We start from the raw sequence: 23,368 nt of genomic DNA on the forward strand, positions 1-23,368 counted from the left end.
CGCATTGGATGTTTTTGGATCTGATATTCTGTCCCGTTTACTATTCTTTTCTCATGGTAAACCACCACTCTACTCTTAGTTTGGTTTGCTTGTACGAGTAGCCTGTGGGTGTTTTGTTTCAATTGATATAAATAAAATAGCGGAATTTTCATTTTTGTTTTTTTTTTGGTAAAATTTATAAAAAATGGTTTTTTTAAGAAAAATATATTTTGTGGATTTTTTTTTTTTAAAAGGGTTATGGGAAAAATTTAGGTAACCAACTAGTTATGTCCTTAGTGTAATCAGTTACTTTCTTGTTACTTATTTTTTTTCTATATTTTTAACCTTTTATATATATATAAATGTATATATATATATATTTACTAGATAGATGTTACGTGGTAAGTCACGTATGTTAATTTTATTTTAGTTTTTAATTTTTTTTAATATCATAATTTTAAAATTAATAATATTCAATGTAGTGATAATCATTGAAATTTAAAAGTATAATAGTGATTTAAATAAAAACAATAATTACTATTATACTTTGTAATAGTAATTAAAAAAAATTATTATTCGTCCTAAATTTATTTTCGCAATTAATGAAAATGCTCATCTAATTAAACTATCAAAACATTCAAATTTAATTTATAATAATATTTAAAATTTAACTAATTTTAAATATCAAAATTTAAAAATAATTTTTAATAAAAAAATAAAAAATATGAACAAATTTATTATTAATTGCAACACTTTAAATAGATTAATTATATTTAGATTTAACTAACTACATAAATGCTGACTCTTTATGTGACAACATATTTTATATAGAATAGATATATATATATATATTAACACAAATTTTCTTAAAAATTTCACAATAAAATGTACACATAATATTGTTTTTATTCTGGTCTATGTCAACGATAGAGTTGGAATCTTTGTTATTGAAATGTATAAAATCCTTGTACGTAAATTATAATGAGCGAAAATTCCACTCTACTAATATGCACAATTTGAGCCACACAATGGAAAAGTCTCATTTAATATCTGTGCCCAACTTGGATCCTCCAATACCATATCAAAATCCAATCCTTATCGTTAACATGTAGGGTTAAATAAAAATACAATTTCTGCTTTTACTGGTTTTTGCTTTGTTTACGGAATCAAGTGTAGTTGACCATTATTTAGCCAAATATATTTTAGATTTTTCTTTTGTTGCTGGTATTCACTAATTGCAGACTTGTCAATACCTCTGTAATCCACTCTCTTTTATGAAAATTCGTTTTTCAAAATAAATAAATAAATAAATAAAAGAGAATTGATTTCTCATTCTTTGATAGTCATATTGGAATTGTATTGTTTTTGTTCAAAGTGAAATCTTTGAAATTTGTAATTCTCATTATATGTTAGTAACAAATTTAATTCCATAGATAGTTTACACATTTGAGTAATGAAACTTTATTTGGCTGACATTCTAATGTTGTCACTCTTCCTAATTCAGTTTCAAGATCTTAGAGCATCTTTAATGGTACTTTTTTTTAGTTAAAATAGTTAAAAACGTAAAATAGAGCTATTTTTATTGTTGTTGTTTCAACCATGTTCTCTACAGTTAGTATTTGATTATATAGTTATATTAATGTGAGAATTTGGATTACATCATCTTGACTCTTGAGGGTAGTATAAAGATTAGTTCGGTAGTTAGGCTGTTAATCATGATTACTTAGGTTAGTTAGTGTTCTGTTTTGCTCTAATTACACATAGCAGGAGTATTTGGTCTCTTAAAATTATTCATATAAAAGCTTCTTCCACATTTTCTTTAAATCATTGAAATGGTTCTCTATTCATAGAAAAAATTCAATGAGCACGAAACATATAGTAATATCTTTTTATTTAAGAGATTATTTTAGAAACACTTCAAAAATCAAAATAAAAAAAAATTTACGTTTTTTTTTACATTTTTTCTACTTTTTGGCAGATTATTACTTTTTTTTAACAGAAATATGGACTGATATTTTTTGGTTATTCTAAAAAAATGTTATTTAAATATCGTTTTCACGTTACATAAAAATAGTATAACGTTACAGTAACGTAAAAATGACGTTATTATTATTATTTTTTTTTTTTTGAAAAAACAGCTCGTGAAAATGTTAAAATAAAAAGATCCCTAAAAAAAATGTAATGTTAAGTGCTTTGTGAATAATTCTCTTTATTTAATCACACATACATAGGGATAATTTCATACATATATAAAAACAACAAAAACATTACAAAAATATAGTTGTATGGAGTTTTAAATATTTTTACGGTTTTTAAAATTTTATTTACAGAAAATACTCTTTTAATGAATTTTATGTTGTATTTTTGTTGATTTTTTGTTATTTGTACGTTATTCTTTGAAATTTTTACATGAAAAATCCTTTTTACTCACTTTATTACATAATTACCCTCACACACCTATTACTACATTTATACTTACAAACTTATTTTTATTACACATTTACCACTTACTCATCATACCATGCATACACGTGTTCTATCCCCATGCATCATCAATCAAATCATACTCTCTTCCCTCTCTTTTTTCATTTTGTTTTGATTTCATTTTCTATTCTTCATTTCTGTTCTCTAAGTTCATTTTGAATTCAAGTAACCTCCATTAACCACTCACAATTTATCACGTTTTTCCCTCTTATTTTTGGTTCATCCACGAATTTTCAACTTCCTCTTAGCCCACGATTTAGCAACTGTTTTTCCCTCTCTGTTTCATTTTTTTTCAATCTTATTTATACCATGGCAATCACTCGGTCATCTTCATCCCCTTCTCCAGTTCTCAAAAAGAAATCAAAAATGGGCAAGAAATCTTTGGCCAACAAATCCAAGGGTAAACGCCCAATCATTGATGATTTTGATTCTGATTTTGAAGCTCCCATGCCGAAGCGTGTGAAACCCACTTCTTCGAAGAAATCGAAGCTGAACTTGGAGGAGTCCTCGCTTCCAGAAATTTCTGGGAAAAAATTTCAAAAACCTGTTACACATTCTGCAGATCGGACTGAGGTTGGTTTTTAGTTTTATTTTCGTTTCCCCCTTTTCTTCCATTTCTGCTTTACCCAGATTTTTGGCGTTTTCATGTTCATTTTGCTTTGTGTGATTTTAGGGTTTCATTTGCGCATTTTGTTTCATGTTTTTAAATTTTTTAGTTATTTATTGTTGCTTTTGATCTTTCCATTTGATTCTGGTCTGGGTGTTGTTATTTAATTTTGTTTTGTTTTCTTTATTTTTAGTGTTTTTTTGTGCTTACGGAGTTATGTGTTTTGTTTTCGTTTTTGGTGTTTTCAATCATTCTTCGTTAGTTTCTTTTCGGTTTTTAAATAGTTTATTCTTGGTATGTTTTGATGTGTTTTCGATTTTCATAAGTTTTTGTTGTTTCTTTGTTATATTTTAGATTTCAAAACGATTTTCAAATCTTTGCTCTATATTTTCCTATAGTTGTATATGTTTTTTAGTTTGTTTGTTGTTTTAATATAGTTTTGTTGTTCTTTTTATCTTGCATTTTTCGATTTCTTTTAGGGTTAGTTGTTTCTTGTTTTTTATGTTTCCAAACGATTTAAGGTCTTTCTTGTTATTTTTCGTGTAGTTGTTTGCCATTGATAGTTTGTTTTTAGTTTGTTTGTAGTTGTATTACGGTTTTTCATCTTGTTTAACTCGGGATTTATAATTTATATTGGCCCTTTTTTGTTATGTTGCGGGTTTGGGATCTGTAAATTTAGTCCTTCGATTTTTACGGATCTAAGTGTGTGTGCACCAAAGGTGTTGATACGTGATAAATAATATTAAAAACACTTTATCTGTTAATTTGCTTACTTTGTTTCGTCAAACTCAGTTTGGGCATTTTCTGGATATGCACGAGTTTGTTTTTCACCCTGAAGTCGTTCATAGTTTACTACTAAGGGAAGTTTTACGGCCTAATCCTAAGGAGTTTTGGGCTAAGGTTCTTGGCCGTTGCATACGGTTTAGTGCGAAGAATTTTACCTTATTTACGGTTTAGATTGTTTCGGTGATTGCAACAAGTTGTTGTTTTCACGGAAACAAATCAATTGGTAGAAACATGTTTCCGTGGTGTAAAAACTATTGACAACAAAGCCATCGAGGATGCTTTTTTGGGTAGTCGGTGGGGTTTGGATGAGTCTATTGGTTTGAAAATGGGTTTTTGTATTTCATTCGGTGTTTTCTTCTTAGCAATACTCCTGACAAAGAAGTGTCTAGGTTTGTTCTAGATGTAGTTGATAGCGGTCGGTGGGATGAGTATTGTTGGGGTAGGGAATCATTTGAATTGACAATTGACTCATTCAAAGGTAGGATTGAGCATGGGATCATTATGAAAAATAGAAAGGCGAGAGAAGGGAGGCCAATATGATGGGTGGTATAGGGCATTGGGATGTCCTTGGGTTTTTCTTGTTTGGTTTTATGAATGCTTTGTCCTGCAATGGTGAACTCTTTACGTAAGAGAGTTTCATCTTCTATTCCCGGGATTACGGAACTGGAGCAACACCATCGTCACCAAAAATCCAACCCTTCGAGACTTGAAGGGCAAGATGTTTGATTTACCTTTGGAGAAGGTACTTTACGGTTTCTTTCTTGTTTTTTCTAGTTTCTTTTCGAGTTTAATATATGTTGTTGTTTTTTGGTTTTTCCAATTGTTTTAATTTTTTCATATTATGTTTAATTATGTTGTTCGAGTTGAAGATAAAAAACATGCGTCCTGCGATGAAGAGAGGCGGCTTCAACTTGACGGTCTATTTCTCGATGAATCTATTGATGAACGTGGTGTAGCGAAGCAATCCTTCGAGGGTGGCTCATCTTCAAAGAAGTCGATTCAGCAGATATTGATTGGATGAAATCTAAGCTGGAGATGCTCAGTTCGAATCAATCATCATTGGCCGAGGACTTCATTTCGTTGAGGTGTTTTGTTGATTTTAATTTCAAATCCGTAATGACTGTAATTAAGGATATCCAAGAGAAGGTTAATGCCATTCATCGTCGTCCTTCTGACGAGGTATTTATTCTTATTTTATTGTTTAGGTTTTTTTATTTTTTTTTGTATAGTTTCTTTACTGTTTTATTTAAGTTTCATTTATGTTGGCTGATACAGGGAAAGTCATCGGATGAATTAGTAACTCAAGATTCTGATGATGATCCTGATGATGATGATGATGATGATGATGCCGAGGATGATGACAAGCAATTGCCTGATCCAGAAAATATTGATTCCGACTCCGACGATGGTGGTGAGTTGGTTAAAGTTGGTGGGGTTGCTGATGATGCTGACAAGGCTGTTACTGCTGTCCCTTCTGCTGAGGTGAATCCTTCTGAGGATGTTGGAGGGAGTGATAAAAATGTTAAGGATGTTGAGAAGCCGAAGGGCGATGAGTCTCGATTGAAGGGGGACGATTTCTTTGATGGATTGAGCCAGCTTGTAATAGATGATGATCAAGTTGTGTTGGCTGGCTTGGAGGCTGTTGCTAAAATCAATGTAAGTTTACTTTTAATTGTTTTCAAAAAAACTAGGTTTCTTTTTGGTTGCTCATTAGTTTCTAGTATGTTTTGCAACTGTTTTAATGCATTCTTTATTTTTTAGGTCCCCGCACCCAATCCAGATGTTGTTGGTGAGAAGTCAGATGCCCTTCATACTGATGAAGAAACTGAGGATACGTCTCGATACACCTCTCGTTGGATAAGAGGAAGCGTGCTCCGGCCTTGAAATCTCCATTTGTTGATTTCGGGTCTGCTGATGTCGGGAGCACTCCAATGGAGCTTATGTCCTCAGGTTCTCAGTCTGCTGGGGATGATAGGGATTTCAAAATGGTGACTTATGTGAAGGGCCTTTATGCTCTTAATGATGCTTTTGCTGATCCCGTATCTACCGAGATTGAGGCAAAATTTGACTCTTGGATTGGTGAAGGATTGCTTAAACATCCCAGGTGACTGTTTTTTATTAAATCTGTTTTTGTATTATTTTTTTTTTTCCAGTTTCATTCCTGTTTTAATGCTGTTTTTTTGCTGTTTTTTTTGTTGTTGTAGGCATTATAATTGTTATGAAGACGGCGCAAAGAAATTTACCCCGGGTTTTAGGCTAGGTGTTGATTATGTTGAGGATAAAACTTGGTTTTACCATTTGGCCACATGCGACATGTTTATGAACGACTCGGTAAAGTTTCCAATTTATATTGTACTTATGGTAGTTTGTTTTTAGTTTCTTTCTAAATGTTTTTCAGTTTTGATACTACATTTCAGTTTTTTTTCCGGTTGTTAAACCTTTTCATTTGTGTTTACGTGTTGTTTTTCTCTCAGCATATGAACACCATATTCTATTACCTTCGGAAAAAAGGTAAGTATTCTTCCGCTGTGACGTTGAATTTCGCAACCACTGATTGTCTTTTTGATGATTCGATCCAAGCATTGTACCACAAATTTAACAAGGCCAAGTCAATGAAGACTAAGATGTCACACATTCACGCTGCCCACCCAATTGCGCATTACATCCGAGGTATGCGCATTCCCTGTTCCAAGCCTTGATATGAAGCCGATCACGTGCTTTTCATCATCAATTTAAGAAGGGAAAGTCATTGGGTTTTTGGGCGTCTTGACGTGCACGAAAGGACGTTATTTCTGTACAATTCTTTGAGAACCGCGAAGATGAATGCCGCAGCTAGGAATGCGATGAAGGCTTATTCCGTGTTGCTGCCTTTGTTTTTCGATTTACTTGGGTTCTGGAAGAATAGAGCACAAGTTCTGCCTCGGTTTCGACCTACGACTCCATTCGAATCGTGGAGCTTAGTGGTATTGCGTCTCAGCAGAAGAAGTGAGTGTTTCTTTTAAGTTTCTTTTATGTTGTTTTTTAGTTTCTAATCTGTTTATTTTTTCTCTATATTTTTTAACAGTGATTGTGGAGCATATGTTGCTGCCTTTGCTGAATTCTTTATACACGGAAAGGATGTCCACTGCGGACTTTGACATCGAAGTTTATCGAACCCGAGCTTGCTTCACTTTTCTACTCGTACGGACAAAGGAAAATTGACGAAAGTATTGACAGCGATGATGAGAAGCAATCCAAGTCTTCTAAGGCATCTAAATTGAAGAAATAGGAACTTTTAATTTGGTGGCTCTATTATGTTATTTGTTGAATCTATTTACTTGACAAGTTTTAGTGTTGTTGTGTGTTTAAAACTATGTAGCTGGTTTAAAACTTTTAGGATATTTGACATTCACTACTTATAATATCTTTATTGTATAGGTTTGTATTTCCCAAAGTTTTGTGTTTTTTTAATTGTTCAAGTTCTTATATACGGTCGCACAACTATGGAGAAACTATTAACCAACTAAATACAAACTATGTTTTCATTTTTCCTAAATAGTGCTATGAATGTATATTTATTCTTCGTATTCCGTTAACTATTTTCCCTTATTCAAGTTATGTTTTATCAATTATTGATTGTTGCCTTTAAAGCGTAAACAATAAGTCATTCGGTACTTAATATTTTACAAAGGGTCGCAAGCCGTAACAAAACGATTTTGAAACTATTAAAAAAGCTGTTTCAAATTTCATAAAAATGAAATCCCATGTATTTAGAGCATCACAGATCAACCTGTTTGAATTTGCACACAAAATTAAACAATTCAAATATTTCATATGTATCTATTTTATTGCTTGATTGTTGCATGTCTTTCGATTGTGTCCGTGTTGTCCACATTTGCCGCACCTGTTATGTTTTTTTGTATCCCATTCAGATAAAAACCTTCGTTTCCTTGGTCTTCCAGATCTTATTTTTTGGTTTGGTGGCAGAACAATGATATCTTTTATGTTTTGTGGCACATCCCAAGTTGTGTGATTGTGTACGGATATGTTGAGCCGCCGTATGTTTCAAGCCATGTTCGCGTGGTGTAATAACCCGAACAATAGTTGTAAACATTCAAGTTCATCTCTTTTATAACAGCAAGCGCATGAGCACACGGTAACTCATCAAGTTGGAATCTGTTGCAACTGCATGTTTTCTCCTTGAGGTTGATGACCCATGATCTGGTTAGTTCAATGACTTCGAACATGGTCTCGTTTATTGGTTTTACCTGCGGATTAAGTGTGAAACTGTTAATATGTATGACAACGAAAAACAAACTATAAAGAAACTGAAATGCAACTAAAATATTTAACATGTCATTACATTTTCTGTCAATGATTCCACAAAGTTGTCGACTAATTTCTTTTCTGCTGTAGGTGTTAAAAATGTTGTTGTTTTCTCGTGCTTTTTTCCGTTTGTGTATGTCCATTGTTGAATCAATGCTCTCAATGACTCCATCGGTGTTGTGATTGGTAGCTCTCTAGTTGCCAAGTTTGCTGCATTTAGAGATTCAGCAATGTTTGAAGTCATAGTTGAATACCTGTTGTTTTTGCAGTGGTATCTTGACCATTTGTGGTATCCAACTTGTTGTAAATATGGTCTTACACGGATGTCCAAGCTGTCCAACTCGCTCATATGGTATTCAAATTTCCTCTCTGTGTATGCTCTGGCTGCAGCGAAGAATGGTTTATCCAGCTTGCTTGCATTCTTCTTGAAGGTTGCTTTTAGGTTGCTTAACAGGTGGTATACACAATAGCAATGTGTGATTTCTGGAAATACTTGACAAAATTTTGCCTTACTTATGCTCTCATGTCTATACGAGATCAAGCAACATTCCTCTCTAATCCCATATGTTTCTCTCACATTTGTGAAAAACCATTGCCATGAGTTGTTGTTTTACGAGATCCACAACGAGAAAAAGCTAGTGGAAAAATGTGCCCATTTGCATCACCGTGTACAAGCGAGAGAGCGAGTGTACCTCCATATGTTGATTTAAGGAAAGTTCCGTCAACAACTTTTATAGGTTTGCATTTCTTCCATCCTTTTATTGATGCATCCAGTGCGACAAACAAGTACTTGAAGGCACATTTGTCATCCTCTCGTTTCCATGTGCACTATTGTTCGGGATTAGTTTTTGCAACATGTGCAAAAAACCGGGCAGCTAACTTTGTATGATTCGTTGGCTTTTCCTCGTAATTCTTCTTGCGCGTGCTCTTTGCTTCTCCATGCTTTCATGTAGTTCATTCGGACCCCATACTTGTGTTTCATTTCTCCTCTGATGTCTTGTGGCGTTTGAGTTGTTTTTATGTTGGTGAACCGTGGCTTGATGTAGTTTCCAATCAATTTCGTTGTAGCTTGTCTCTTGTCGGCAAATCTGATGTTTAGATCACAAGTGTGTATCACCTTTCTGTCGTACTTTCGAATGATGAATGACTTTGTTGGCCCGTTTTTGGATGTTGTTAGTGCCCACTTGCATTTTGGATCCAAACAACAAATCTTGTATGTTCTTGCACATGATTTTTTAACTCTGAATTGGAAGTTGTTCCTAATTGCATAGAAACCAAGCACGCTCTGCAGTGTTTCTTTGTCTTTGTATATTTGTGCTTCTTCTATTTACGGATGATGCGGATCCGTGATTAGTAGTTCGTCATAATCTCGTGATTTGGTTCCTTTTTCTGTTGTTTTCCAGTTGCTCAACCATTTCCTCTGCCACAAGTTTTGCATAGTCCATGAAGTCAAAACTTTCTTCCCCAAATTCCAGTACTCTTGCTTCAATTATATGTTGTTGATTTGTTGAGTCTTGTTGTTCTTTGCATTGTATTCGATTGGTTGGAAGGCGCTTCTATGTGTAATTAATGAATTGTCATTTCCAAAGAATGTTGCATCGATGGTTGTTGTTGGGTTGTTGATGACATTCACACACATTGGGTATGTTGTGAAGTCGGGGTCTTTCAGTTTGAGTTGTATGTAGAAATGCGGTGCTTTGATCATCCTTTATCCTCAATGGTTGGTATCCTTCCTTCACTTGATATTTCAGTTGCAAAACAGTGTTTTCTTGGTTGCATTCCAGGGCATCTTTGAGTTTCTGTTGCAAATCTTCATAGTTACAATTGGCAGAAATGTAGTGTCCACTGGCTTCATAATTTTCATAATTCATTCGATCATCGAATTTTCCATTGTAGAAGACTAGGAATGGAATGTCTTTCCTTTCCTGTGTTTTTGCAATGGTTATTAGTCCGAGGCAACGAATTTTAAAACTGGTTTCATTATGTTATGAAATAGAGTACAAACTTACTACTATCTCTGTTCCTTTGTTCAAGCATTGTATTTCCTGTCCAGTTACGATTTTGCCATTTTTTTGGTAGTTAATAAACTACAAAGAAACGAGAATAAAACTATTAAGAAACTTCATTTAAATTTTGGGAAACTAACCATTTCTCAAACTGTTCTGTACTCTATCTTTTCCACAATAAATTCCTGCAAAAAACGTAATGAAACTATTATTAAATGATTATGCAACTGTAAACCAACTGAAAAACCACAATTATATCCCCAAAATTACATAGTTATTACGCATTGTCATTTTTCATCATGTTTATTCGAATCAGATCGATTTACAACTATTATAAAACTAATTTGCTACCATTAACATATATCTTACCTTGTATATATGCTAGCTCTTGGTACTTGTCATATAACACTTCTTCATGATTTCGAAACCATTTTCAAACGATAATGCAACTGTAAGCCAACGCAAAAAAAAAAATAAAAAAAAGTTATTACTATCCCTTGTTTCCTTAATCATAATCAGTTCTTGTTTATTGGTTTTTACCATATGTATTGCCTGTTGCACACCATTGAATCAACCAGAATGCAACTAAAAATGCTGTGTATCATTGTTGAAAAAAAATTTCAGTTCATACCTTTTTTTTGGATTTGAGGGGGAGCTCCAGATCTGTTCAATACAGATTTACATTGCTTCAATCTGAATTTTCGACGATCGTTTGAGTGATATTGCACTATAAAAACCGAAATCAAATGTTGAAATTCAGTTTCTCCACGGTTGTCCTGCTCTTTTTTTTAAAAAAATTTCTGTTTAGATCGTTGGATTTGTTCGTTTCCTATTGAAATTCGACGCGATTTACAGTTGTTTTACGTTCGATCTGGTTTCATTCTGGTTGCGTGGCCGACTGCATCGATGGAGCTTCATTCATCCTCTCCGTTTGTGACGTGCGGCTGAAGGTAAGGGCAAGTGGTATTTTTGTAATATTTTCATTTTGGGCTGTACAAATGTTCATTGGGCCGGCCCACAGTATTGTTGTAATATTTTTCCATTTTTAGAATATTCCTGTTTTTTTTCCTTATTCTTTTTGTTGTTATTTTGACGTAATTTTCTTATTATTTTTTTTGTAATTTTCTTGTTATTTTTGTGTTTTTATAAAACACTGTAACAATATAAAAAAAGAAATTTTTTGAAGGTAAAAGTAAAAATTAAAAAAAAAAAAAGAAAGAAAGTTATTTATGTAATTATACCATAAATAAGTAATGAATTGTGTGCTGTTTTACTTGGCTTGCCTAAAAACATTTCCCAAAAAATAAAATATAATACTTTTTCCTCGTTATGGTCATCGACCACTCTTACCACTAGGGTCCTAAAATTAGAATATACTTTCTCATTTTTTTACTTCCAAAGTTTGCATGTGCCTCGTAATATTATTTTGATAATCGGATAAAAGTTATGTTGGTATGAATCACCTTATCCCTTGCCCTTGAAAGGAAGTCTCACAGCAAAACGACAGTTTTTCAAGAACTAGTAGCCTTGATGTCATTAAGTTCTAAGTAAAGTCTTTGAGAGTTTAACTTCACATTAATGATCCCATTCACTTGTGTGCCATTAAGTCATACACTCTCAACAAATAGTGTTTAATGTATGTGATGCAACACATTCCTCATTTTCATTGGAAAAATCGAAGATGATAACAAATAACAGTGATAGTTACAAGTTTAATATACAAACCTCTACATCAATATTGTGCTTGAATCTTAGCACAATGAATCATATATACATATATATATATATATATATATATATCATAAGTAGGTAGGGAAATCGAGTTTGGGCGTTTTAATATGTGGAAAGTCTTTGTTTAGTATTATACAATCCCTATAAATATTTGTATATAATATCAACTGCATAATTTATTTTTAAAGTAACAAAGCCCAGAACTGAAAATATTTATTTAGATTAAGATACAGAGGATGTGTATTTACCAATCGCAGCAATAATCCTTTCTTTGTCCCTAGTTGGGAAAGCTTCCAATAGTACCCCGTTTTTATAGAAGTGGAAAAGGGGCACCGTCTGCATCAGTTTATTATGCTCATTAAGTTAAAATCACATGTTTTAAAAGCAACCAAACTAATGAGCCACAAAATTCATATGGGAAAAGATTCGACCATTTCCATCATCTAATGGAGTATGAAGACACTCTGTATTACTAGAGGAAGTTACCTTAATTCTTAGCCGTTCAGCAACCTCAGATTGTTCATCATATTCATCAATTACCTGTGTAAGAAATAGCAACTCGAGTTCAAAGCCTATTATATCTATATTTATATAATTTTTTGGTTAGATCCCATGTATAATAAATAGTACTCACATTGTGCTTTAGAAAGATTACTGAAGCTTCTTCATCACCAGCTCCCCTACACAACTTTGCAAATCCTTGCTCTATATATTTGCAGCTTCCGCAAGAAGTTCGATAAAAATCTACTACAACTAAAGAATTATGTTCTTTGGCTTTATCTAGGATCTTCAAGAACTCTTCATCAGTCTTGAATTCTCTAACACATTCCACAGGACAAAGATCATCATCTTCATCCGACAGCTCTCCTTGATTTCCATCTGCAGCTTTGATTTTGATGGGTCGGATTGAGTGGTCAAATCTCAAAGAAATTTTCTCCCTCACCAGGCTGAATCTGACATGACTCAAACTTGAAAGTGTGGACGGGCCACTTGTCTTCAATTGTCTTTTAATTGTGCTTGCTCTGAAACTGAACAAGTCCTTGTGATGGACCGTACTCTGCCCTTGCATGGCCACAAACACAAACCAGTTTCTTCTCTTCTTTTGCATAACGATTTACCAGTTTAGTCATTTACATAAAAGAAAAATCTATTAACAGGCATATTAATGAAACATATATAAGACACTCATGCATATATATGTAAACGGGATCAAATCAGATCAATCTATAAGTATCCATCAAGTATTGGAGATTCTGCAGCAGAAGAACCAAAACTAAAGAGTTTAATGGGCTCTTCCTTCAACTCCGTCAACTACCAGTACATGGATATTTCAATAATATTTTAAAAATTTATACATATGTACTGTATATTTAAATCATGAGGTGATGCTTCCAGCCAGTACTGAAAAATGACATAAATTGTCACTGTAGCTACAAAATCAGTAAATGTGATGCTATGCATATATCGTTGCAGCGCAGAAGTAAATTTTCCACTCTTTTTCTCTTCTTTGGAAAATACATTGAAACATGGATAAAATTTTATGTTTCTACATCTTTAATGCAAGGGGATAAAAGTAAAATAAACCATTTTATGGGAACCACATATTATTTTATCTTCAAAAAGTAACATAGTTCTTCTCAATATGAATAGAAACGCATACGGCATACTCATTCTAGTTCAATGAGGGTGCTGCATTAGTAACTTTCTATTAGGACCAGCAATGCATCAGCATATAGCATGTAATATAACGATAATGATTCTGGGATGGTACTTTCAAGCTGTTTATTAAAATCAGAAATAAGAAACTTGGATTTTTTTTTTTTTTGTTAAATGGAAAGAGAGCATATGAAATAGTCCAATTATCATATTTAAAACTTGGGGAAGCTCCAATAGTTCTAACTTCTAACTCTAAACTCTTACATGCCTCAATGAATTGAGAGTCTAAGTAACGAAGAGCAACTGGACAGATTTGAGTGAAACATAGAGATATAATGGTATTGGTTTAAGTGAGTGTGTATTAAATTTGGTGAACTGAATATTAGAGTTGGAAGAGATAATTGGTGCTTACCTCCGGTTGTTTGGTGATATGCCGTATCTGAATTGTGAGAGCAGATATCTACGAATGGGAAAAGAACACGATCTAAGCACCATATCTGCTTCTGTACTGCACTTCTATGTTCAAAAATGGGATCAGAAAGTTGGCCCATTAGATGGATGGACAACCTCAAAGGCCCTAAGCCGGCCCATTATGCAATAATAATAGGAAAACCCAACTGAAGAGAAAATTATAGGAAAATACACAAAAATAATGAAAAAAATTACAAAAATACGATTTCACAGAACTTTAAATATTTTTAGATTTTTTTGATTTTATTTACTAAAAATACAGTCTTTTTATATTGTTATCTTGTTAATTTATTATTGATTTTTTGTTATCTGTATGTTATTTTTTGTTGTTATTTAGATGTTATTTTCATGTTACTTTTATGTAGTTTTCTTATTATTTTCGTGCTTTTTCTATAGAAAACAGTAAAAATGAAAAAAAAATTCTTTAAATGTAAAAATAAACTTTTTTACAAAAATATTGTCTTATGTAATTATCTCTATCAAAAGGATGAAATTTTAAAATAAATTTTAAAAATGACCTTACCTATTTTATTATAATAGAATTAGCGTTTATTTTCTAGTTTTATTTCGGCCAGTGTATACCAATCAAAACTTATCTGAGATTTTTAGAATGTTTGAAAAAGTTTTTTTTCTCCTTTTATCTCTAATAGTGTATATGTCAGCTTCCTCTTTCTTTCAATTTTTTTTTGTCCTTTTATTTTTTTTCTTTTCTGTTTTGTCCTTTTATTCAGCATAAGCACATTTTTCTTTTAATTTAGAGTAATTTACGGCAAAACCCTCTCAACTATTAATTTACTTGCAAAAAACCATCCAACCTTATATTTTGGTGGGAAAACCCTCCAAAGTACTGTTCCGTTTACATTTTTAAGGTGTCGCCTGTCCAGCCTTGTTAAGTCCTAATTTTGTCCACGTGGCAATAACATATCACTAAAAAATTATCCTATGTGGCCATGATTTACAAAATAAAATAAAAACTTTAAGAGTAATTTGCGGCAAAACCCCCCCAACTATCAATTTACTTGCAAAAAACCATCCAAAAAAACTTTAAGGTTGGATGGCTTTTTGCAAGTAAATTGATAGTTGGGGGAGTTTTGCCGCAAATTACTCTTAAATTTTTAGTTTTTATTTTAATTTTTATTTTGTAAAATATTGCCACATAGGATAATTTTTTAGTGACCTGTCATTGCCACATGGGCAAAATTAGGACTTAACGAGGCTGGACACACGACACCTTAAAAATGTAAACAGAACAGTACTTTGGAGGGTTTTCCCACCAAAATATGAGGTTGGATGGTTTTTTGTAAATAAATTGATAGTTGAGGGGATTTTGCCGCAAATTACTCTTTAATTTATTTTGCTTGATACATTGATTTGAAGCATTCATTTTAAATATTTTATTTTATTATTGGATTTCTTTATCTCTTTCTCTCTTTCTTATAACTTTTAAAAATAAATCGGATCCTCAAGAAATTATTTTGGCTCAAGAATTACACAATCACAATTATTTTTGAAGATCATTATTTTAATGTGTGATAAGCATTAAAATTACAAAATAGACCGCGAAATTACAAAATCTAGAAATGAACGAAAAATTACAACTAATCAAAAGTCTTGAGAGATTTTTACATTGAAGCACATAGTTACCAATGCCCCAAACGGAACTATTCCCCTTCAACGTGTTGATTACTGTTTCAGAATCACTCTCCACTATCACAAATGAATGCTTTCCAATTGATCGCTGATTCCAGGGCTAACAAGCAGGTCGCCGCTTCTCTAATGAGTGGATCAGAGAAAGGGAGGTTATTGCTAGCCACCCACAAAATCGACTCCTTGTGGTCTCTAGCCAGAGCCACCACACACGTTGAGTCATTACTAACTCTAACGTCACAATTGATCTTAACCCAATCGTCTAGGGGTGGGGACCAGGTAGGAGTCGCAACCATCACCGACGAAGGAAACAAACAGGAACTGTAGTCTGTGAAACATATAGAAATAGAGTCAATCCATTGTTTAATGTTACATAAAGTATTATTATGAACCTTATCATTTCGGGTTTTCCATATGGTGTCCACGACAATCGAAGCATACAGGAACAATTCTTGAACGTTCTCTCCCTTTTCCTTTAGGCTCCACAAGAAATTGACCCAATCCCACATACGGGCCCCAGAGTCTATCACTGGCATCACACCCCAGGGGGAGGATCTCAAGAGGTGGAAAGCAAAGTTACAATAGAGGAACAGGTGTTCCATTGTTTTCTCTCCCTGACCACAAATAGGACAAGACGCATCTTCAATAATCATCCTTTTAGCAAGTGCAGCCCGAATAGGTAATGCATTTGAAAGAATACTCCACCAAAGGACTTTGTGACACTCCAATATACTAGCATTCCAAAGTTTATTCCATAGGGCGGGAGCAATATTGCAAATAGGAGCACGCGCCAAGGCCTGATAAAGATAGGTTAGTAGAAAAGCGACCATTAGGTTCTTTAGTCCAAATCCACTTATCACTACCTTGACCCCCAGGCCTACCACCTTTGAGAATGCAACTTCCTGTCTCTCGGTCAAATTGGAAATATCCCAATCGCCATTGACTGTTAATAAATCTGTAACTTTCTCCAATCCCTCAGTCGCCTTCTTATTGGATGGGGATTAAAGTCCTAACCGTGAATTAACTAGGGATCATCCCAAATGTCTGTATCCTTTCCATCTGATATGAGTTTACATGCTCTTTTCATAAGGATTTCTTTAGACTTCACAGCATTCTTGCAGAACCATGCGTCTAAATTTTTGGACGAACACTTCAAGAAAGGTCTACCTTTAAGGTACTTAGCACTTGAAACCTTACAACACAGTGACTGGTCCTCGGTAGTGAGAGCCCAACCCCATTTAGCCATGAAGGGCTGATTCATTTCCAGTGTCCTTCGAAAACCAAGTCCCCCTCTAGATTTAGGGAGACACAACTGATCCCAAACCTTTAGATAGATACCCCAATTTGATCACAACCCCACCAAAAATCTCTAACAATCCCATCTATTTTAGCTGCAAGTTTCTTGGACAACTTTGTGGTTTGAATCGCATACACTTGTAAAGATAGCTCGATCGATTTTATCAGTGGCACGACCCGCTTTAGATAAAGATTTTAACTTCCACCCATGCAGCTTTGATACAAGGTTATCCAGAATGAAGTTAAAATCAGTATGTTTATTGCGATTGCGGAACAAAGGGCGACCTAGGTAGTTAATGTTACCCATTCCCATATTGAGCCCAAGAGCCTGTTGAATACCACGTTTCATTCCATCACTGGTATTCTTGCTGAAGAAAATGCATGTTTTCAATTTATTAATGCGTTGACCCGACCACTCACAGAATTTCTCCAGACATTGCTAAAAGCCCGTAGCCTCCTCCATTATGGCTCTACCTACCAAAATTAGATCATTTGTAAACAAAAGATGGGAAAGTCGAGGGCCACTCCTGCTCAACTTGATTCTTCTAATAATGCCAGCATTTGGGGCATTCTCGAGGATACACGAAAGAATTTCTACACCCCAGATTAAAAGATACGAGGAGAGGGGATCCCCTCGCCTAATACCGCACTCCAGGTTAAGTCTACTAACCTTTCCTTCTCATTGATTTTAGCGAAAGTGAGTTGAGTATCAACCCACACTATTCAAGATGGTACTCAGACCATTGTGGAAGACTGTGTAAAAGGTGTTTTGTCAATTCAAAGAAGATTTGGGTTCAGTACTTGTTACTACTCCACAACAAAAAGGAACAAGGGTTAGAGTACTGAACGGAATGAGATATTTAATTCTACTACAACCAATGTAAGGATTTTTTTTTTTTTTTATATATATATTTTTACATGTTTATTTATCATTTTAAGATTTTTATATTTTAAGATGTTAGATTATAAATTTATAATCGAACATACATGTCAGTGAATTAAGACCTGGTAAAATAAGTTCCAACAGTAATATCAATCAATCAGTTTTATTTAAGATGAGTCCCACCTATCAAAAGTCACTTACCACATATGTAAGTATCATATTTGTATTCGATTCAAACGACTATCTTTCTTTAGTTAAAGAACAATATGCTCTGATTACGAAACATTTGTTGTTTTTCAGTATAAATGACAATTTGGCCTATTTTTAGAAAAAAAAAAGATGAACAAATATTAAGTTGATGAGAACGAGTAGTAGGTTGAGTCTTACATCATTTCCAAGCATGGAAAATGAAACCGAATGGGTGAAACTAGAGTTGTAAATACGGGTTGAGTTTTTTGACATGACACGAAACCAGTACGAAAAAATATGGACTTGAACATGACACAACACGATACTGTAAATTTGCACGACACGACACGACACAAAAAAATAAGTTTAAACATGACACGACTCGACAAACCCAAAAATACAACACGTAAACACGAATAAATTAACTTGAAAACATAACATAAAAAATTCTTATAATAATAATAATAATACATATATTTACTAATAAATATTCCAATTTTAATTATTCTAATTAATTTTTTTAATATGATTATATGTAAAGTATTATTAAAAAATTATATAAAAACAATTGAAATTATAAAAAATACATATAATTTAGTGATTAACTCATTAATTGTAAAAAAAAAATAGTGAAAAAATTAAACCCAAATTTGACCTTTATAAGAAAACGGTCTAACTCATTTATGAAAAATAAACCGACCTAAGTAAAGTGCGACACAAATCCAAGTACGGTACAAAAATATTAACTTACGAGTCGTGACAAACTTATCTTTTAAAATATTAAGACAACACGATACTTATCTTTTAATGGTCAGCACAACACCTATTTACAACTATGGGTGAAACTAGGGATAGACCCCATATGTAATACAAGTATGAGGGCTAGAGCCCAAGACGAAAAAAAAATGCATCAAAAAATAATTTTTTGTAAGGAAATTACATTAAAAATTTATATATTTTTTAAAATTTAATCAGTATACACTAAATAGAAAGAAAAAAAAACCCCATAAATAATATTTATAATAATTGAACCCCCCCAATATTATATAAATTTTGTTCAAAGTAGACACAATTTATTACTTTTTGTTTAATAACAATTTAGCTCGCATAGAACAAAAATTCTGGGTGTGAAACAAACAACAAACTTCAGACGAAAGAGACTTCTTCCTCATATTTGGAAAAGTTCAATAGTAATTATAATTCTCGTAGTAAGAACATTGTAACTATAAATACTACTACTCTAACTACAATTATGTTCAAATATTTAGTTGCAAACACATCATATATTTTTACATAGCTGAACCTTAAGAACGAGAAAGGCTCGGCCGCTCGCTCGTGTATGATCTTAGAGATCATTTAACCCTAGAACAGTTCTCCTGTTGTGACGATTACTTGTACAACTGAGTTCATGCTGCAAGTAGCTTCTGTATGTCCTTCTGCATTTATTTTTTTAGGAAAAAAATAATTATTTATTCTTGTTATAATTTTTGAGAAGAGGAAAAGGAAAGTTAAGACAGGCCTAAAATGTTCAAAACAACCATATTAGATTCCCAACTTCGTTTCTAATCTGTGATAAACAACGTACTGAGGCACTCTAATTGATCTTATACATCTGAATTGAAGATGTAAGTCATTGTAAAAAGGGTTTCCCAACCCTTCTAGCAAATTCGAAACTAAAATGCTAGAGGAGCATTCACTTAAAACTTTAGCTAATTACTTCAAGCATTGTCTGAATCTCAAAGATATTTTTCTAAGTTGACAAAATGTAAATGAGACTAAAAGGCAACTAATACCTCGATCTGAAAAGGAGATGTCGTTGGTGCATATCTCTCAACAACTACGCCATTTTTATCCACCAAAAACTTCTCGAAATTCCACTTTATTACATCCCCTAGAAAGCCTCCGGCACTAGATTTCAGAAACTTATAAACTGGAGCTGTCTGTGGTCCATTTACATCAACCTATTGCGAAAATTATTAGTCTTTCATGCAACCACCTGAACCAAACAATACTTTATCGATAAACACTTCATATACACACCTTATCAAAAATTGGGAATTCGGCTTTGAACCTTGTACAAGCGAACTGCTTGATTTCTGGATTTGATCCAGGTTCTTGACCACCAAACTGATTGCAAGGGAAAGCTAGTATCTCGAGTCCTACAATGAGGTTGTGCAAAGAAAATCAAGAGTTTATTCCAGGGAAAAAAAAAATAAAAGAAGCCTGTTTAACAAATAGGAACCCTGCTGAACCACATAAAGTAAACTGATTGCAAGAGAAGCTATATCTAGTGTCCTACAATGAGGTTGTATAAAGATAGTTAAGAGTTTATTCTGGGGGAAAAAAGAAGCGTGTTTAACAAATAGGAGCCCTGCTGAACCACATAAAGTTTGAGAAAAGAGAAACTTGTTTCCTTATTTACCAAGTGGCCCTAAGAAAATGAACCCCAGGAACACCTAGAATATGAAGAAGCATAACATGAATAATCTATTGAGCATGAATTTCAAAGATGCATATAGGTATCATGAACTTAATGATCTTCAATTTCAATTACAAATGCCTTGTGTTCACATCTTTTGCTCTAATATCAAATGCTAGTACATATTAAATTAGGTAGCTCAAACTTAGGATATGCTACATTAACAAACAAAAGATCGTATGATGAGTAATGAATTATAATCATCACGATTCATAAGTTTTTTTAAGGCTTCCATGTGCCATGGTAGACCCTCAAATTAAGGGAATAGAAAAACATTACTAGCTACTAAATAGAGTAGCGTACCTTGAGTCTTATACTTTTCATACAAGTGTGATAGCTCCGAATAATTTGCAGTTGTTAAACCACTGGCATTCAAGGAATTTACCATGTTAAATCACAAAGCGACAAAACATAATGAAAAGAAATTTAAAGAAGTGAATACCATCTAGAAGCCACATTGACAATCAAAAGAACTTTTCCCTTGAATTTGCTAAGAGGAACCTCCTTCCCTTCAATGTCCTGCATTCAAGTCATTTTTTGGTTATCCAACCAATAACATTTACATATACTAAGAAATATAAACCACTCATGGATATAAATAAAACCTCCTAAAAGAGAACGATGCAATCATAAATCAAACAAAAAAGTGAACATAGAAGAGGTGATGGGAGCAAGATTGAACCTTAACAGAGAAGTCATAGAGAGTCTTATCCGTAGCTGCTCTTGCAAAAACACCCGAAGATCGAGACTTTCCGAAAATCCCAGAAAGGTTGGATGATTGCGAAAAAAACCCAGAACGGAAAAAGCCTGATTTAGAGGAACCAATTAACAATTTGGCTGACGGTACCGAAAGTTCCATGGAAGGCCATAAAGTAGAATTGCAAGACTTTTGGATAGGCTTGGTTTGGAAAGAGGCATGGAAAGGAGTAGAAAAATTGGCAGTGGAAGGGGTAGAAGCCATTTTTGTTTGGTGATTGTTAAGTGGTGGACTGGATTGGAATTGAAGATAAAATTATATATTTAAATGCGATGGCTCTACACTCTGCTGGTTTCTCAGTTTTGCCAACCCCAATAAATAAATAAATCAACTTAAAAAGGTTTCTCAGTGGCGGTTGTATTTACACGTTATCTTTTCCTAAATTCCCAAAAGAAAATGATGATTGTCCCACGAGACTTGGAGGTAAAATAAACAGCTCTTCATAAATTATATATTTTTCCTAAAAATAAACAAAAAAATATATATTTATAGAAAAAAACTTGGTAAGCATCAATTTTGCTCTTGTTTTTTTTCTTTCTTATATACACGATAAATTATAAATTAAGGTGGTAATATTTTTTAGAAATTTTTACATGAAAAATCCATTTTGCACAATTTATTACCTAAATACCTCTACACGTCTATGTCTACATTTTTACTTACAAAGTTGGTTTTATTACACAAATACCACTTAGTCATCATTCTATCCATCATCAATCAAATCCTACTCTCTTCCCTCTCTTTTTTCAAATTCTATCAATCAATCCATCATTTCACTCTCTTTTTTTCTTCTTTTCTTTTTATTTTTAATTTTATTTCAGTTTTTAATTTTTTATTTTTAATTTTATTTCAGTTTTTAATTTTTAATTTTTTTTTCCATAACAATTTTTTTTCTTTTTTATTTTTAATTTTTAATCAGAAAGCTAGTTTCTTATATATCATTGCTTACAGGTCTAGATTGACTTCTATCAATCAATCCATCATTTCACTCTCTTTTTTTCTTCTTTCCTTTTTATTTTTAATTTTATTTCAATTTTTAATTAAATCTTTTTAACTTATTAGTTTAACTTTACAACTTCTGAAATACTTTCATGACAAAAGAGAAGACTTTGACTAGGCCATTCAACTGATATAAGCATGTACAAATAAATTCGTACAATTTTAATGTCATTTTCATTCTCGCTGGACTAGCTCAAAGCCACGTCGAAATAATTAGATAACAAAATAAAATAATAAGAAACAATTACCGATGATATTCTATACTTGAAAAGAAAACGATCTAATTCATGCTTATAGTAGTATTGACGTGAGTAAAGTTATAAAATTAATATTAGAAAAGTATTAGGACAAACATGATTAAGATTTATGAGTAAAGGTGGCAAAGCTAATAGATTAGATTAACCTGGTCAGTCCCATTTTTATATCACCAATGGGTAACAATGAGATTTATCATGGATGTTGATGTTCAAAGAGTTTTTCCTGTATTTTAGTTTGTATACTTGTTTTGTAGTTTTATTATAGCTACTCGTATATGTCATTTCACTATAAAATTAATATGCAACTATTTGCACAAAACTTACTATGTATAACTACTATTTCTTAGTCCCCATCAAATTAAATTCTTGCATAATATATAAACTATCATAAAACGATAATCGCAACTATAAGGCAACTATTTGCACTTGCATACAAATTGTTTGTAGTTTTATTATAGTTTTGCTACTTGCATATGTTATTTCACTATAAAATTAATATGCAACTATTTGCACAAAACTTACTATGTATAACTACTATTTCTTAGTCCCCATCAAATTAAATTCTTGCATAATATATAAACTATTATAAAACGATAATGCAACTATAAGGCAACTATTTGCACTTGCATACAGTTGTTTTGTAGTTTTGTTATAGTTTTGCTACTTGCATATGTTATTTCACTATAAAATTAATATGCAACTATTTGCACAAAACTTACTATGTATAACTACTATTTCTTAGTCCCCATCAAATTAAATTCTTGCATAATATATAAACTATCATAAAACGATAATGCAACTATAAGGCAACCAAAACAAAAAATAAATCAAAATGC

At 32.8% G+C, this 23,368-nt stretch overlaps 4 protein-coding genes and 1 long non-coding RNA gene across 7 annotated transcripts; 2 read left to right on the top strand and 3 right to left on the bottom strand.

Annotated features, from left to right (window-relative positions):
* The first annotated feature begins 4,858 nt into the window (after positions 1-4,858).
* On the top strand, positions 4,859-5,680 carry LOC133032550 (uncharacterized). The gene is made up of 2 exons (XM_061106528.1): positions 4,859-5,035; positions 5,132-5,680. Exons 1-2 carry the CDS (start codon positions 4,874-4,876, stop codon positions 5,615-5,617), a joined length of 648 nt encoding a protein of 215 aa, XP_060962511.1. The 5' UTR covers positions 4,859-4,873; the 3' UTR covers positions 5,618-5,680.
* A 34-nt stretch (positions 5,681-5,714) lies between these two features.
* Positions 5,715-6,766, top strand: LOC115710595 (uncharacterized). Its single transcript, XM_061106529.1, has 3 exons — positions 5,715-5,960; positions 6,061-6,187; positions 6,331-6,766. Exons 1-3 carry the CDS (start codon positions 5,788-5,790, stop codon positions 6,553-6,555), a joined length of 525 nt encoding a protein of 174 aa, XP_060962512.1. The 5' UTR covers positions 5,715-5,787; the 3' UTR covers positions 6,556-6,766.
* A 1,209-nt stretch (positions 6,767-7,975) lies between these two features.
* LOC133032500 (uncharacterized) lies at positions 7,976-8,275 on the bottom strand. The gene is made up of 2 exons (XR_009685133.1): positions 8,199-8,275; positions 7,976-8,103 (listed from the first exon to the last, which is right to left on the bottom strand). It is a non-coding gene; the product is annotated as an uncharacterized LOC133032500 (long non-coding RNA).
* Positions 8,276-11,973: 3,698 nt separating this feature from the next.
* LOC115714550 (thioredoxin-like 4, chloroplastic) lies at positions 11,974-14,124 on the bottom strand. 3 transcript variants are annotated; one of them, XM_030643303.2, is made up of 4 exons: positions 13,967-14,124; positions 12,533-12,994; positions 12,385-12,438; positions 11,974-12,234 (listed from the first exon to the last, which is right to left on the bottom strand). In XM_030643303.2, exons 2-4 carry the CDS (start codon positions 12,965-12,967, stop codon positions 12,121-12,123), a joined length of 603 nt encoding a protein of 200 aa, XP_030499163.1. In that variant the 5' UTR covers positions 12,968-12,994; positions 13,967-14,124; the 3' UTR covers positions 11,974-12,120. The 3 variants fall into 3 exon arrangements, with proteins under 3 accessions (XP_030499163.1, XP_030499171.1, XP_030499148.1); XM_030643311.2 differs by having other exon boundaries at positions 12,533-12,997; positions 13,967-14,069; XM_030643288.2 differs by having other exon boundaries at positions 12,533-14,034.
* Positions 14,125-19,185: 5,061 nt separating this feature from the next.
* Positions 19,186-21,690, bottom strand: LOC115714578 (probable phospholipid hydroperoxide glutathione peroxidase). The gene is made up of 6 exons (XM_030643322.2): positions 21,202-21,690; positions 20,962-21,038; positions 20,823-20,884; positions 20,081-20,199; positions 19,834-20,001; positions 19,186-19,476 (listed from the first exon to the last, which is right to left on the bottom strand). The coding sequence occupies exons 1-6, from the start codon at positions 21,478-21,480 to the stop codon at positions 19,447-19,449; spliced, it is 735 nt and encodes a 244-aa protein (XP_030499182.1). The 5' UTR covers positions 21,481-21,690; the 3' UTR covers positions 19,186-19,446.
* Positions 21,691-23,368: the final 1,678 nt, after the last annotated feature.

The sequence above is a fragment of the Cannabis sativa genome, chromosome X (assembly GCF_029168945.1).
Source record: "Cannabis sativa cultivar Pink pepper isolate KNU-18-1 chromosome X, ASM2916894v1, whole genome shotgun sequence".
NCBI lineage: Eukaryota > Viridiplantae > Streptophyta > Magnoliopsida > Rosales > Cannabaceae > Cannabis > Cannabis sativa.

Excerpts from the sequence above, each read along its gene's own strand:
- LOC115710595 (XM_061106529.1), top strand. The coding sequence starts at position 5,788 with ATGGAGCTTATGTCCTCAGGTTCTCAGTCTGCTGGGGATGATAGGGAT. Across the intron at positions 5,961-6,060 it reads GGATTGCTTAAACATCCCAG|GCATTATAATTGTTATGAAG; the intron begins GTGACTGTTTTT and ends TTGTTGTTGTAG. Across the intron at positions 6,188-6,330 it reads ACATGTTTATGAACGACTCG|CATATGAACACCATATTCTA; the intron begins GTAAAGTTTCCA and ends TTTTTCTCTCAG.
- LOC133032550 (XM_061106528.1), top strand. The coding sequence starts at position 4,874 with ATGAAATCTAAGCTGGAGATGCTCAGTTCGAATCAATCATCATTGGCC. Across the intron at positions 5,036-5,131 it reads ATCGTCGTCCTTCTGACGAG|GGAAAGTCATCGGATGAATT; the intron begins GTATTTATTCTT and ends TGGCTGATACAG.
- LOC115714578 (XM_030643322.2), bottom strand. The coding sequence starts at position 21,480 with ATGGCTTCTACCCCTTCCACTGCCAATTTTTCTACTCCTTTCCATGCC. Across the intron at positions 20,885-20,961 it reads GTCAATGTGGCTTCTAGATG|TGGTTTAACAACTGCAAATT; the intron begins GTATTCACTTCT and ends CTTGAATGCCAG. Across the intron at positions 20,200-20,822 it reads TGAAAAGTATAAGACTCAAG|GACTCGAGATACTAGCTTTC; the intron begins GTACGCTACTCT and ends ACCTCATTGTAG.
- LOC115714550 (XM_030643288.2), bottom strand. The coding sequence starts at position 13,006 with ATGCAAAAGAAGAGAAGAAACTGGTTTGTGTTTGTGGCCATGCAAGGG. Across the intron at positions 12,439-12,532 it reads TAATCTTTCTAAAGCACAAT|GTAATTGATGAATATGATGA; the intron begins GTGAGTACTATT and ends TTTCTTACACAG. Across the intron at positions 12,235-12,384 it reads CTGAACGGCTAAGAATTAAG|ACGGTGCCCCTTTTCCACTT; the intron begins GTAACTTCCTCT and ends AAACTGATGCAG.